The sequence below is a fragment of the Mercenaria mercenaria genome, chromosome 8 (assembly GCF_021730395.1).
Source record: "Mercenaria mercenaria strain notata chromosome 8, MADL_Memer_1, whole genome shotgun sequence".
In the NCBI taxonomy this organism is placed as follows: Eukaryota; Metazoa; Mollusca; class Bivalvia; order Venerida; family Veneridae; genus Mercenaria; species Mercenaria mercenaria.
Window position 1 is genome coordinate 42,409,807 of NC_069368.1, and position 16,862 is coordinate 42,426,668.

General features: G+C 37.4%; 1 protein-coding gene and 1 long non-coding RNA gene across 5 annotated transcripts in view; one reads left to right on the plus strand and one right to left on the minus strand.

The window, feature by feature from the left end:
* Positions 1 to 16,862, minus strand: part of LOC123566509 (mitogen-activated protein kinase 4-like) — a 44,188-nt gene that overhangs the window by 17,598 nt on the left and 9,728 nt on the right. For all 4 annotated transcript variants that reach the window (XR_008372031.1, XM_045360674.2, XM_045360676.2 and 1 more), the window contains exon 3: positions 12,936 to 13,080. Coding sequence is in view for 3 of the 4 variants with exons in the window: in XM_045360674.2 (XP_045216609.2) it covers positions 12,936 to 13,080 (145 nt within the window). In the remaining variant the exon portion in view is untranslated. The remainder of the gene's footprint in view (positions 1 to 12,935; positions 13,081 to 16,862) is intronic.
* On the plus strand, positions 14,050 to 16,751 carry LOC128559019 (uncharacterized). The gene is made up of 3 exons (XR_008372032.1): positions 14,050 to 15,354; positions 15,650 to 15,768; positions 16,363 to 16,751. It is a non-coding gene; the product is annotated as an uncharacterized LOC128559019 (long non-coding RNA).

Genomic DNA, 16,862 nt, shown 5'->3' on the forward strand with positions numbered 1-16,862 from the left:
TTGGGTCTTAGGCGTATCGACGATACCGATATATCAGAAGGCAAATATCGACGATACATCGATATATTGATTATTAAGTTAGATTAACGACATATTGTTCATATGATACTATATACCTTCCTGTAAATGCTATTTTAAGTTTTATTCCCTACTTTCCATATTTCTGTTTGATTGTGTTGTATTTGTATTTATGAAATAAAAGAAATACATAAAAATTAATAACATCTTTCATTTTTATTTTGCCTTCACTCCTTTTTTTGCATTTATCCAAGTTTACAACTTTGTGAACATTAGTTGTTTTTTAGGGTCTGCGTGTTTATTTGGGTAGTTTTTTCTCTCCTTAAAATATCGATTTTTGAAAATGGGAATCGATCATCGATCGACAAAAAAATATTGTTGATACATCGATATCGTTTCTATCGATGACAGCCCTAAGGATTCGACAAAGTGTCAAGTTCGGCAAAGTGTCGTATTCGACGAGGTGTCTTTCGGCGAAGTGTCGTGGATCCCCAAATTAAGATCTCATAATTATTGTCTCAATTTTATGAAAAGGCTATCTTATTTCCTTTATTTGCGTGCAAACAACTGTTGATTAAAATATTAAGACCTCATAATTATCAATCCCGCAGAAAAAAGTAATGATTAATAACAATTTTGATCAGTAAAATTTTTCATCAATAATTAATCTCATTATCAGGTCAAATATACCGAAAAACATACATTTAAGTTAGTTGGGGAATAGACCATGCAATTCTCACGGCGTGCGAAAATTTTAAATTAACCGATACATTCTGACCGCCGAAGGTGTGAAAAATTTTGACACCTCTGCTCGAGTTTGCCATAAGCAACAAAGAGTAAACTAGAAAATGCTTTTGTAAAAAAGCGCATGTCTCCCCCAATGCAAAGTCCTATAGGCAAGAAGTCAATAGGGGTCAGGAGCGGAAGTCAAAGAGACACTGATGGTTGGCTGCAATAGGGATCATCTACTTGGCATGTCCAGTCATCCTGCTAAATTTCAACACTCGTGGCCTAGTGGTTCTCAAGTCACTGTTCAGGCTCCTGTGACCCTGACCTTTGATCAAGTGACCTCAAAATAAATAGGGGTCATGTACTCTGCATGTCCAATCATCCTATTAAGTTTCAACATTGTAGGTCAAGTGGTTCTCAAGTTATTTCCAAAAAATGATTTTACATGAACAGGCCACTGTGACCTTGACCTTGACCTTTAATAGACTGACCCCAAAATCAATAGGGGTCATCTACTCTGCATGTTCAATCATCCTATGAAGTTTCAATATTCTGGGTCAAGTGGTTCTCAAGTTATTGATCGGAACTGGTTATCAATGTTCAGGCCCCTGTGACCTTGACCTTTAACGGAGTGATCCCAAAAACAATAAGGGTCATTTACTCTGCATGAACAATCATCCTATGAAGTTTCAATATTCTGGGTCGAGAGGTTCTCAAGTTATTGATTGGAAATGGTTATCCATGTTCAGGCCCCTGTGGCCTTGACTTTTAACAGAGTGACCCTAAAATCGTTAGGGTTCATCTATTCTGCATGACCAATCATCCTATCAAGTTTCATCATTCTGGTCAAGTGGTTCTCAAGTTACTGACCGGAAATGGTTTTCAATGTGCGGGCCCCTGTGACCTTGACCTTTCACAGAGTGACCCCAAAATCGTTAGGGGTCATCTACTCTTTATGACCAACCATCCTATTAAGTTTCAACATTCTGGGTCAAGTGGTTCTCAAGTTACTGACCGGAAATGGTTTTCAATGTTCAGGCCCCTGTGACCTTGACCTTTAATGGAGTGACCCCAAAATCAATAGAGGTCATCTACTTTGCATGTACAATCATCCTATGAAGTTTCAACATTCTGGGTCAAGTGGTTCTCTAGTTATTGATCAGAAATGGTTTTCAATGTTCAGGCCCCTGTGACCTTGACCTTTGACGGAGTAATCCCATAATCAATAAGAGTCATCTACTCTTTATGACCAATCATCCTATCAAGTTTCAACATTCTGGGTCAGGTGGTTCTCTAGTTATTGATTGGAAATGGTTTTCAATGTTCAGGCCCCTGTGACCTTGACCTTTGACGGAGTGACCCAAAAATCAATAGGGGTCATTTAATCTTCATGACCAATCATCCTTTGAAGTTTCAACATTCTGGGTCAAGTGGTTCTCTAGTTATTGATCGGAAATGGTTTTCAATGTTCAGGCCCCTGTGACCTTGAACTTTGACGGAGTGACCCCAAAATCAATAGGGGTCATCTACTCTTCATGACCAATCATCCTATGAAGTTTCAACATTCTGGGTCAAGTGGTTCTCTAGTTATTGATCAGAAATGGTTTTCAATGTTCAGGCCCCTGTGACCTTGACCTTTGATGGAGTGACCCCAAAAACAATAGGGGTCGTCTACTCCAGCAGCCCTACAACCCTATGAAGTTTGAAGGTTCTAGGTCAAATGGTTCTCCAGTTATTGCTCGGAAATGAAGTGTGACGTACGGACGGACGGACGGACAGGGCAAAAACAATATGTCTCCTGGGGGAGACATAATTAATACACAGGGACCAGGTGTCATGCTCGAGCGATCGAGTTATCGATGCTCGACCCAGCCATGGTAATTTCACATAGAAAATAGAAGGAAATCGGCCGGGACCACATGAATTGCTCGAGCGAGCCCGGGTGCTCGAGTCATCGATGCTCGAGCGAGCGGTGTTTCACTGTATGTTCAGTTATGATACAAAATACTCTAGTTATCGAGCGGACACAGTCAATTAAGGCAATTCTCATCAATTTAAGTTTGAATAAAATGCATTCAGTAACAACAGATATAGTGAAAAAGCATCGAAATTAGACTGAATTTTCTAAACAAAAAGGGGACGTAAGTTACTAAATATCTGTACCAGAATTATGGACCTTTTGTCATATGATGAGGACAACAATGTGGACGAATTACATGTATTTAAAGACTGAATCAAATTCATTAAGTATAACAAAGATAAAGTGAAAGTGTACAAACATTAACCTGAAATTCTAAGTAAAAAGGGGGCTTTATTCATGAAATATTGGTGCCAGAGTTATGGCCCTTGTGTCATATGATCTGGGTGATGATGTGCTACAACCATTTTAAGCTTGAATCAATTATGTTGGTAAGAAGTAAATAACAGATAAAGAGTGCATCATAACTTTAACCTGAAATTTTATGTGATAAGGGGGCATAATTCATGAAATATTGGTGCCAGAGTTATGACCCTTGTGTCATATGATGTGGGTGATGATGTTGAAAAATTGTTCTAAGTTTGAATGAAATCCCTTCTGTAATAACAGAGATATAGTGAAAATGCATCAAAATTAACCAAAAATTCTAAGTAACAAGAGGGTCATGATGACCCTGGATCGCTCACCTGAGTAATATGAGCTACACATTTCAACTGATGCTAAAATATTAAGAAAATAGGCCAGTAGGTCACATTCATGGTCACTGAAAGTCAGTGTTAAGATCGGTGTGCAAAACTGTATAATGTTATCCAAATTTCAAGGCTGTATCTTAAACAAGAGGACCATGATGGTCCTGAATAGCTCACCTCTTCCCACATGACCCAGTTTTAAGTATGACGTCGTTTTTTTCTATTATTTGACATACATGTAGTGACCTAGTTTTTGAGCTCATGTGACCCAGTTTTGAACTTGACCTAGATATTATCAAGATAAAAATTCTGACCAATTTTCATAAAGATCCATTGAAAAATATGGTCTCTAGAGAGGTCACAAGGTTCTTCTATTATTTGACCTATTGACCTAGTTTTCGAAGGTACGTGACCCTGTTTTGAACTTTAACTAGACATCATCAAGGTGAACATTTTCACTAATTTTCATGAAGATCTCATGAAAAATATGGCCTCTAGAGAGGTCACAAGGTTTTTCTATTTTTATACCAACTGGCCTAGTTTTTGACCCAGTTTCGAAACTGACCTAGATATCATCAAGGTGAACATACAGATCAATTTTCATGAAGATCCATTGAAAAATATGGCCTCTAGAGAGGTCAAAGATTTTTCTAATTTTAGACCTACTGACCTAGTTTTTGTCACAGTTGACCCAGTTTCAAACTTGACCTAGATATCATCAAGATGAACATTCAGACCAACTTTCATACAGATCCGATGAAAAGTATGGCCTCTAAAGAGGTCACAAGGTTTTTATATTATTTGACCTACTGACCTAGTTTTTTATAGGAAGTGACCCAGTTTCAAACTTGACCTAGATATCATCAAGGTGAACATTCTGACCAATTTTCATGAAGATCCATTCAAGCGTATGGCCTCTAGAGAGGTCACAAGTTTTTTCTATTTCAAGACCTACTGACCTAGTTTTTGATCGCAGTTGACCCAGTTTCAACCTTGACCTATATATCATCAAGATAAACATTCAGACCAACTTTCATACAGATCCCATGAAAGATATGGCCTCTAGAGAGGACGCAACGTTTTTTCATTATTTGACCTACTGACCTACTTTTTGAAGGCACATGATGAAGGCATCAAGATGAACATTCTGACCAATTTTTATGGAGATCCATTCACAAGAATGGCCTCTAGAGAGGTCACAAGGTTTTTCTATTTTTAGACCTACTGATCTAGTTTTTGACCGCACATGACCCTGTTTCGAACTTGACCTAGATATCATCAAGATGAATATTCAGACCAACTTTCATACAGATCCCATGAAAAATATGGCCTCTAGAGAGGTCACAAGGTTTTTCTATTATCTGACCTACTGACCTAGTTTTTGAAGGCATGTGACCCAGTTTCGAACTTGACCTATATATCATCAAGATGAACATTCTGACCAATTTTCATGTAGATCTCATGAAATATATGGCCTCTAGAGAGGTCACAAGATTTTTCTATTTTTAGACCTACTGACCTAGTTTTTGATCGCACGTGACCCAGTTTCGAATTTGACCTAGACATCAACAAGATGAACATTCAGACCAACTTTCATACAGATCCCATGAAAAATATGGCCTTTAGAGAGGTCACAAGGTTTTTCTATTATTTGACCTACTGACCTAGTTTTTGACGGCATGTGACCCAGTTTCGAACTTGACCTAGATATCATCAAGGTGAACGTTCTGACCAATTTTCATGAAGATCTTGTGAAATATATGGCCTCTAGAGAGGTCACAAGGTTTTTCTATTTTTAGACCTACTGACCTAGTTTTTGACCGCACGTGACCCAGTTTCGAACTTAACCTAGATATCATCAAGGTAAACATTCTGACCAATTTTCATGAAGACCTTGTGAAATATATGGCCTCTAGAGAGGTCACAAGGTTTTTCTATTTTTAGACCTACTGACCTAGTTTTTGACGGCACATGACCCAGTTTCGAACTTGACCTAGAATTTACCTAGGTGAACATTCTGACCCATTTTCATAAAGATCCCATGAAAACTGTGACCTCTAGAGATGTCACAAGGGAAAGTTTACGGACGCACAGACGCACGCACGCACCCAAGCACGGACAACGGACGCTGCGCGATCACAAAAGCTCACCTTGTCACTTTGTGACAGGTGAGCTAAAAACAAGTGGGCCATGATGGCCCTATATCGCTCACCTGAGTAGAGTTGCTTGCTTGAACAAATTTCTTAGCTAAAGCTTGAAAAACAAGAAAATTATGAGAGTGGGTCAAGGTAAAGATTATGCAAGATTACTTTTGAAATCTATAAAAAACAAGAGCTGTCCCTAAGACAGCCAAGCTCGACTATTCGAAATATTGTCCCAGAAGCAGGAAAATATTACCCAAAAAGGTTAAATATCAAAAGAGTTTTAAGTTCAAAAGGGGGAATAATTTGACCAAAATGCATATCAGTTATGGGACTTGCTGCTATCAACTAGTTTTATAACCCCGAAGGCACATGTGAAGTTTCAATTCAATATCTGCATTAGTTTTGGAGATAGAAACTTGCATGTAAAACTTTAACCAGAATTTTCAAAGTCCAAAAGGGGGCATAATTTGCCCAAAATACATGCCAGAGTTATGGGACTTGATCCAGTGAGGTGAGTAATTGATCTAGAAAAAGAAAAAATAAGTTTCAAATCTATATGCCTTTTAGTAATAGCTGTATGTACTTGCACGCAAAACTTTAACCAGAATTTGCTAAGTCCAAAAGGGGACATAATTTGGCCAAAATGAAGGTCAGAGTTATGGGACTTGCTTGCTATCAACTAGATTTATAACCCCGAAGACACATGTGAACTTTCAAATCAATATCTGCACTGGTTTTGGAGATAATAACTTGTATGTAAAACTTTAACCAAAATTTTCTAAGTCTAAAAGGGGGCATAATTTGCTCAAAAAACATGTCAGAGTAATGTGACTTGACCCAGTGAGGTTGGTAATTGATCTAGAAAAAGAAAAAATAAGTTTCAAATGTATATGCCTTTTAGAAATAGCTGTATGTACTTGCACGCAAAACTTTAACCAGAATTTTCTAAGTCCAAAAGGGGGCATAATTTGGCCAAAATGAAAGTCAGAGTTATGGGACTTGCTGCTATCAACTAGTTTTATAACACCAAAGACACATGTGAAGTTTCAAATCAATATCTGCATTAGTTTTGGAGATAGTAACTTGCATGTAAAACTTTAACCAAAATTTTCTAAGTCCAAAAGGGGGCATAATTTGCTCAAAATACATGTCAGAGTTATGGGACTTGACCCAGAGAGGTTGGTAATTGACCTAGAAAAAGAAAAAATAAGTTTCAAAGCTATATGCCTTTAATTGATGGCTGTATGTACTTGCATGCAAAAACTTAACCAAGGTGTGACGCCGACGCCGACGCCAGGGTGAGTAGAATAGCTAGACTATTCTTCGAATAGTCGAGCTAAAAATATTACACGTGGTCCAAATCCTTTTGCTGTAGCTTAGAAAACAAGAAAGTAGGTCAGTAGGTCACACTGATGGTCACTGAAAGTCTGTTTAAAGATCGGCATGCAAAACTATACTTGTCATCAAAATTTCAAAGCTGTATCTTAAACAAGAGGACCATGATGGTCCTGAATCGCTCACCTATCTCCACATGACCCAGTGTTCCACTGAGTATGACATCGTTATTTCTATTATTTGACATAGTGACCTAGTTTTTGAGCACATGTGACCTAGATATCATCAAGATAAAAAATTCTGACCAATTTTCATGAAGATCCATTGAAAAACATGGCCTCTAGAGAGGTCACAAGGTTTTTCTATTATTTGACCTAATGAGCTAGTTTTTGAAGGCACGTGACCCACTTTTAAACTTGACCTAGATATCATCAAGGTGAACATTCTCACCAATTTTCATGAAGATCTCGTGAAAAATATGGCCTCTAGAGAGGTCACAAGGTTTTTCTATTTTTCGACCTACTGGCCTAGTTTTTGACCGCACATGACCCAGTTACGAACCTGACCTAGATATCATCAAGCTGAACATTCTCACCAATTTTCATGAAGATCCATTGAGAAATATGGCCTCTAGAGAGGTCACAAGGTTTTTTCTATTTTTAGACCTACTGACCTAGTTTTTGACCCCACGTGACCCAGTTTTGAACCTGACTTAGATATCATCAAGATGAACATTCTGACCAATATTCATGAAGATCTCATGAAAAATATGGCCTCTAGAGAGGTCACAAGGTTTTTCTATTTTTAGATCTACTGACCTAGTTTTTAACCCCACATGACCCAGTTTCGAATTTGACCTAGATATCTTCAAGGTAAACATTCTGACCAATTTTCATGAAGATCCATTGAAAAATATCGCCTCTAGAGAGGTCACCAGGTTTTCCTATTTTTAGACCTACTGACCTAGTTTTTGACCGCACATGACCCAGTTTCGAACTCGACCTAGATATCATCAAGGTGAACATTCTGACCAATTTTCATGAAGATCCATTGAGAAATATGGCCACTAGAGAGGTCACAAGGTTTTTCTATTTTTAGATCTACTGACCTAGTTTTTGACCCCACATGACCCAGTTTCAAACTTGACCTAGATATCATCAAGGTGAACATTCTGACCAATATTCATGAAGATCTCATGAAAAATATGGCCTCTAGAGAGGTCACAAGGTTTTTCTATTTTTAGATCTACTGACCTAGCTTTTAACCCCACGTAACCCAGTTTCAAAATTGACCTAGATATCATCAAGATGAACATTCTGACCAATTTTCATGAAGATGCTTTGAGAAATATGGCCTCTAGAGAGGTCACAAGGTTTTTCTATTTTTAGACCTAATGACCTAGTTTTTGACCCTACGTGACCCAGTTTCGAACTTGACCTAGATATCATCAAGATAAACATTCTGACCAATATTCATGAAGATCTCATGAAAAATATGGCCTCTAGAGAGGTCACAAGGTTTTTCTATTTTTAGACCTACTGACCTAGTTTTTGACCCCACGTGACCCAGTTTCGAGCTTGACCTAGATATCATCAAGGTGAACATTCTGACCAATTTTCATGAAGATCTTGTGAAATATATGGCCTCTAGAGAGGTCACAAGGTTTTTCTATTTTTAGACCTACTGACCTAGTTTTTGATGGCACGTGACCCAGTTTCAAACTTGACCTAGATATCATCAAGATGAACATTCTGACCAACTTTCATAAAGATCCCATGAAAAATGTGACCTCTAGAGTGGTCACAAGCAAAAGTTTACGGACGCACTGACGCACGGACGGACGACGGACACCGCGCGATCACAAAAGCTCACCTTGTCACTTTGTGACAGGTGAGCTAAAAAAACAAGGAAGTAGGTCAGTAGGTCACATTCAAGGTCACAGAAAATCAGTTTTAAGATCGGTGTGCAAAACTGTACATGTCATCCAAATTTCAAGGCTGTATCTTAAAACACAAGAAAGTAGGTCAGTAGGTCACATTCATGGTCACTGAAAGTCAGTTTTAAGATCGGTGTGAAAAACTGTACACGTCATCCAAATTTCAAGGCTTTATCTTAAAAAAACAAGAAAGTAGGTCAGTAGGTCAAGGTTACAGTCAAATGACCCCAAATTATTTGGGGTAATCAGGTAATTATAATTAAACAGTCTAGGAAATATGATCAGATAATTTTTGAAGTATGTTTTCCTATATAACTCATATAAAATCTATGTGACTCTTGGGACAGGGCCTCTTTTCACCCCAGGGGCATAATTTGAACAATCTTGTTAGAGAGCCACTAGGCAATGTTACATACTGAATATCAAAAGCATAGGCCTTGAACTTTCAGTCAAGAAGAGTTTTAAAAGTTTTTTCATATCTAAGTCTATGTAAAACTTGGGACCCCAAGAGCAGGGCCTCTTTTTACCCCAGAGGCATAATTTCAACAACCTTAGTAAAGAACCACTAGGCAATGCAACATACCAAAAATCAAAAGCCTAGGCCTTGCAGTTTCTGACAAGAAGATTTTTTAATTTTTTTCCTATATAAGTCTATGTAAAACTTGGGACCCCCAGGATGGGGCCTCTTTTTACCCCAGGGGCATAATTTGTATAATCTTGGTAGAGAACCACAAGGCAATGCTACATACCAAACATCGAAGGCCTAGGTCTTGTGGTTTCAGACAAGAAGATTTTTAAATTTGTTTCCTATTTAAGTCTATGTAAAACTTGAGACCCCCGGGACGGGGCCTCTTTTCATCCTAGAGGCATAATTTGAAAAATTTTGGTAGAGAACCAAAAGGCAATGCTACATACCAAATATCAAAGGCCTAGGTCTTTTGGTTTCAGACAAGAAGATTTTTTAAGATTTTTCCTAATAAGTCTATGTAAAACTTGGAACCCCCGGGACAGGGCCTCTTTTCACCCCAGGGGCATAATTTGAACAATCTTTATAGAGGACCATTAGATGATGTCACATGCCAAATATTGAGCCTCTATGCCTTGTGGTTTTGGACAAGAAGATTTTCAGTTTTCCCTATATAAGTCTATATAAACCATGTGACCCCCAGGGCGGGGCCATATTTGACCATAGGGGGATAATTTGAACAATCTTGGTAGAAGACCACTAGATGATGCTACACACCAGATATCAAAGCCCTAGGCCCTATGGTTTTAGACAAGAAGATTTTTAAAGTTATTCCTTTCGATTGCCATGGCAACCAGAGTTCTGCATGGAATTCAATTCTTTGAAAAATTTTGAAAGGGGGCCACCCAAGGATCATTCCTGTCAAGTTTGGTGTAATTCTGCCCAGTGGTTTTCAAGAAGAAATTTTTTTTAGACAAGAGATCACAGAGTGATCTTGGTGCCCATCAATGTGCCATTTTTGATTGTTCCAAATTTCAAGACTTACTGACTAGCTTAAGGTCAAATTTCATTTCCATACACAACACTGTGCATGTGGTCCAAATTCGAATGCTGTAGCTTGAGAAATGTGAAAGTAGGTCACTAGGTCAATGTCAAGGTCAAAGTTTGTTTCGGTACACAAAACTATGCAAGTGGTCCAAATTTGAAGCCTGTAGCTACAGAAATGTGAAAGTAGGTCACTAGGTCAAAATCAAGGTCAAATTCTATTTCGGAATACAAAACTATGCATGTGGTCCAAATTTGAAGCCTGTACCTTCAAAAATGTGAAAATAGGTCACTAGGTCAATGTAAAGGTCAAAGTTCATTTCGGTACACAAAACTGTGCATGTGGTCCAAATTTGAAGGCTATAGCTTGAGAAATGTAAAAGTAGGTCACTAGGTCAAAATCAAGGTCAAATTTTATTTCGGAATACAAAACTATGCATGTGGTCCAAATTTGAAGCCTGTACCTTAAAAATGTTAAAGTAGGTCACTAGGTCAATGCAAAGGTCAAAGTTCATTTCGGTACACAAAACTATGCATGTGGTCCAAATTTGAAGGCTGTAGCTTGAGAAATGTAAAAGTAGGTCACTAGGTCAAAATCAAGGTCAAATTTTATTTTGGAATACAAAACTATGCATGTGGTCCAAATTTGAAGCCTGTACCTTCAAAAATGTGAAAGTAGGTCACTAGGTCAATGTGAAGGTCAAAGTTTTTTTTTGGTACACAAAACTATGCATGTGGTCCAAATTTGAAGGCTGTAGCTTGAGAAATGTGAAAGTAGGTCACTGGGTCAAAATCAATGTCAAATTTCATTTTGAAACATGGAACTATGCATATGGTCCAGATCTGACGCCTGTACCTTCAAAAATGTGAAAGTAGGTCACTAGGTCAAAATCAAGGTCAAAGTTTTTTCCAGTGCACAAATCTACACATGTGGTCCAAATCTGAAGGCTGTAGCTACAGAAATGTGAAAGTAGGTCACTAGGTCAAAATCAAGGTCAACTCATGTCAAGGTTCATCTTGCCACTCAAAAATATACATGTGGTCCAAATTTGAAGGCTGTAGCTACAGAAATGTGAAAGTAGGTCACTAGGTCAAAATCAAGGTCAACTCATGTCAAGGTTCATCTTGCCACTCAAAAATATACATGTGGTCCAAATTTGAATGTTGTAGTTATTGACAAGAACATTTTAAAAGCTTTTCCCTATATAAGTCTATATGAACCATGTGACCACCGGGGCGGGGCCATTTTTGACCCTAGGGGGATAATTTGAACAAATTTGGTAGAGAACCACTAGATGATGCTACATTACAAGTATCAAAGCCCTAGGCTTTGTGGTTTGGACAAGAAGATTTTCAAAATTTTTCCTTATATAAGTCTATGTAAACCATATGACCCCCAGGGCGGGGCCATATTTGACCCTAGGGGTATAATTTGAACAATCTTAGTTGAAGACCACTAGATGATGTCACATACAAAATATCAAAGCCCTAGGCCCTGTGGTTTTGGACAAGAAGTTATTCAAAGTTTTTCCCTATATAAGTCTATATAAACCATGTGACCCCCAGGGCGGGGCCATATTTGACCCTAGAGGAATAATTTGAATCATCTTGGTAGAGGACCACTAGATGATGCTTCAAACCAAATATCAAAGCCCTAGGCTCTGTGGTTTTGGACAAGAAGGTTTTCAAAGCTTTTCCCTATATAAATCTATGTAAAATATAGAAATAAACAAAGGGCCATAACTCACTCATAAATAGTTGAACCAGTCTGATTTTCAGAGGGACACAACTAGGGTACCAATACATCATTCTGACAAAGTTTGGTCAAAATCCCCCCAGTAGTTTCTGAGGAGATGCGATAACGAGAAATTGTTAACGGACAGACGGACGGACGGAATGACGGACCACGGACGCAAAGTGATTTTAATAGCCCACCATCTGATGATGGTGGGCTAAAAATGTCGACGGACACACGACACACGACGGACATTGAGCGGTCACAAAATTTCACCATGAGCCTTTGGCTCAGGTGATCTAAAAAGAGAAAGCACATCAAAACTTTCACCAAGATGTGGACGCAGAAGGACGCCGATGCCGGGGCGAGTAGGATAGCTCTCCATATACTTCGTATAGTCGAGCTAAAAACTACCACTACTATAACTGCAAAGGACTGTGTTTGTTTTGCTGGGTTTAATGTCTAAAACACACCTACACGTGATTAATTAATATTGTAACTTCCAAGCTTCTGATGGTGGAGGAAGACTCAGTGATTCTAAGCACATTATTTCAGACACAGGTGTGCTCCTGGGTAAAACCACTTACCTTCAGTAAGCGGGCTGGATGGTTTTCTCACATGAAAGAATTCTACACGCCAAGTGCGGTTTAAAACCCGCACTGGTATAAGGAAAAAATCTTAAGTCAATGACCTCAACCATATTTCCCCCACCCCAATAAAAAGATGAACTGAAATATTAAAATTTTAACAACAGCATCATCGTTTTATCTGTAAACACATTTACTCATTTACTTGAATGCGGAGGCGAAAAATTCTGCACAAAAATGTTAATGAAATAATAAAATTTATGCAATATATTACCTGGAAAAAGAGGTCTACCAGTAAGCATTTCAGCCAGAATACATCCTACACTCCATATATCAATGGCTTTAGTATAGTCTCTAGGAGAAATGATCAGTTCTGGGGACCTGTACCAGCATGTACCAACATTGTCTGTCAAAAAACCCTAAAATACAACCAATAAAATTTAATCATGACCATCTAAATGGCACTTTTTAAAAACAACAACTGTCAGCATGCTCAGCTATATAATACTGACTAATAAAAATAATGTACCTTAATACCAAAAGTTGCTAAGTTGAAAAATGGGCATAATTTTGTATTCTGTAAGTTGGAGTTATAGTACCTGTCTAAGAGTAAAAAGGGATATATATTTGCAAAAATGTGAGCAAGAATTATGAAACCTGCCATTTGACATTATCTCATGCTGCCAAAGATGACTGTGTGGAGTTTGAAAACATTTGGTCAGTCTAAGTTCAGTATTAAGAAGATGCATAATTTTGAAAAAATCTATCTAGAGTTACGTAACTTATTCTGTGAGGTACCTCAAGATGTCTGAGACAGTCAAATACATCCCGTCCCTAGATTTGCCGCCTAATGCCACTATTTGCCACTTATTTCCATGGTAAAAGGGTGGCAATTGGTGGAAATAGCTGGCGTTTGGTGTAATTCAACTCTTTTTTCCAATAAGTGGTAAATTTGCCACCAAAAGCCACTTTATTTTGGTGGCATTTAGGTGGCATTAGGTGTAAATTTGAACATAGTTTTTCTTTATGGTGGCAGAAAGGTGGAAACTGGTGGAAAGTAGAACATAGTTTTTTTTCATGGTGTAAACTGTGTGGCGTTTAGTGGAAAATAGGGACTTAGAAAATTTTTTTGGTGGCGAATAGGTGGAAAAAAAAAACTTAGAAATTTTTTGATTTAGAAGCGAACTGTAGGACTTTGGATTACCCTTTACAAAAATCTTCACATGGACTCGGGTTGGAATCAAGGTGTAATGGACACTAAATGTCAAACTTCAGGCCTAACTGACATGGACCCTGACTTTGCTAAAACTCCACATTGACAACAGCTCGTAGAATATAAAAATGCCCCCCTTGATGCATTCAGTAACTGTACACGATACAAAAAATCATTTGGTCACTGTGCACTGGACGTCTGATGTACTGACCTCAAATCAATAATTATGGGTCATTTACCAGTCATAAGTGACTTCTGTATCAAATGTAATCTTAGACCAAAGCATTCTCTAGTTATTGGGCAAAAACAGTTCTAGTGTTCTGGGTCAATGTGACCTAGACCTTTGATCAACTGACCTCAAAATCAATAGGGCTCATCTGCTGGTCATGATCAACGTCCCTATTTAGTTTCATGATCATAGGTCTAAGAGTTCTCAAATAAACATCCAGAAACAGCTTAACTGTTTAAGCTCACTGTGACCTTGAGCTTTGACCTACTGAACTCATAATCTATAGGGGTTATCTGCTAGTTTTGACCAACCTTCCCATTCACTTTCATGATCCTAGGCCCAAGAGCACTAGAATTATCATCTGAAAACTGTTTAACTGTTCCAGGTCACTGAGATCTTGACCTTTGACCTACTGGCCTCCAAGTCAATAGGGGTCACTGCTGGTCATAACCAACCTCCATATAAAGTTTCATGATCTTAGGCCCAAGTGTTCTTGAGTTACCATCCGGAAACCGATTGTTCTACATACCAAACAACCAACAGACTGACAGACAGACTGACCGACATCAGCAAAACAGTATCACGTACTCAGGCTCCTTCAAAGGGTTTTGTTAAAATGAGAATAAGTACGCTGACTCCAGCTGGACAAAAATAATATTCAGAGTGGTGTATTCTGAAAATTTGAATTTTGGTTATTTTGTGAGACAGAATATTTATTAATTATTATATCATTGTATTATATTCAATGTAAATATAAATAAGTCACTTTTTCAATCAACAATTCTGAAATACAGAAAATGGTGGAAAATAGGTGGCAACTAGTGGAAATTGGCTGTACTGGCTGAATCTGAAAAGATCATTTTTGAATGTGTCCGCTGTGTATTATTTCTGCATGAGTGAAAGTTGGTTAGAGATAAGATTAATGATAGATCAAGTTACAAGCTCCCACACTAATGTATAGAAACAACCCCAGGTGGAATTTGGGTCAGTTAAGATTTATATATGCAGGCAAACATCAGGTCAGATGCAAAGAAATAGTTCTTGCCTTTTCTCTTCATTGATTGAAAAAAAAAAGAAGTGTATATAAAAAGGATGTTTTTACAATAGTTTTCAACTTAAGTATTTGACACCTTCTTTAGCTGACCAAAAAAGTGTATGTGTGGAATAAATTTATCTGTGTAGTAATACCAAAATTTGAAATCTGGCATTTGATGAGTCAGTCAGGGAGAAAATGGAAACACATTGTGAGAGGTAACAATATTATACTGTTTATTTTTTTTAATTATTACTGTCTTTAACATTGTCTTATTTACTTACTCTTAACAAATACTTGAATTTGAAACAACATTTACAAAACTGCTTGAAATTAAAATCAACCAATCTCCTTTTAGGAAGTTTGGCAGATGGATTATTAATCCAAGATATATTTTCTGGAATATAGGTCAATTATGTTTATAACACTGCCGGTAAAATTGTAGCATTGTAATTATTTACATTGTTGATTAGCACTTAGGATACAATATGCACTTAAAACTTTTCATACCAGGAACCTTCTGTGAAAAAATGCAACTTTGTGACATGATCTGCCTGCCTGGCTGTATATACCTGAGCAGCATACAGCTTATTACTGCATAAAAGAAACATATCAAGATAATTCTGAATCAGGTAAATATTTTGTTTTTACAAAAGCTGCCGGTAATGTTTAAATAATCCTTAATTTTTAAAGAAATACACCAATTAATAGAATTTCCTGGCATATTATATGATAAATATTAATTATAAATGTGATGAAAAACCCAGGTGCCATTATTATCTATTGCCAAAGGTAGAGGGATATATTTTTTGGCGTTGTCCATTCTGTTTCATCTGTCCATCGGATTAATTGAAAATGCTTGTAATTGGAAAAATATTATAGCAGCTTTGTCTATAGAATCACTAAACCTCACGTAATTATTATAAGCTTATTAACACTGCTCAATTATTTACCTTGATTTGGTAAAAAATAGGGATTTTTCCTGTATTAATTGAATAGAAATTTTTTCTACAATGTAGATTTTGATGAAACTTCTCACAGTTTTAATAAAGATGTGGCATATTATTTGACATAGATTAAGTTTGCAGAGTTTGTTGTTATGTCAGTAAGTTAGTTCAGTCTTTTGATTTCATATATTTCCTAGAGGAAATTTACAATTTTCTGCAAAATTATTCAGAATGTTAGAAAAATATATTTATTAATAGATATATGGTTTGCTGTTACAGATTGTGTGCTGGAAAAATGGCCTTACATTCAAAGGAGTGAAATTTGGAGAGTCATTCACCATCTACTTAAGCCATCCTGGAATATGAAGAAATAAGACTGCATTGACAGCATCCTGATCCTGTGTTCAGATCTTTTGTGATTTCTTGTGAAGGGTCTTTGATTTTTGCATAAAAATAAAAAATATATTAATATAATTTGATTTTTGCTTACTACTGATTTTTTTTTCAGATTCAGCAGGTGCAGCCGATTTACACTAGTTGCCACCTATTGCCAGCTATTTGGTGGCATTTAGTGGAAAATAGGACTGCCACCATAGTGGCGTTTTGGTGAAATTTTGTCCACTTACTGCCACCTATTGGGGATTGGTGGAAATAAGTGGCATTAGGTGGAAAATAGATTTTACACCATAATGGTGGCATTTTAGTGGTATTTTGTCTAAATACTCCACTTACTGCCACCATGAAGGTGGCTATTGGTGGAATTAAGTGGCAAACAAATT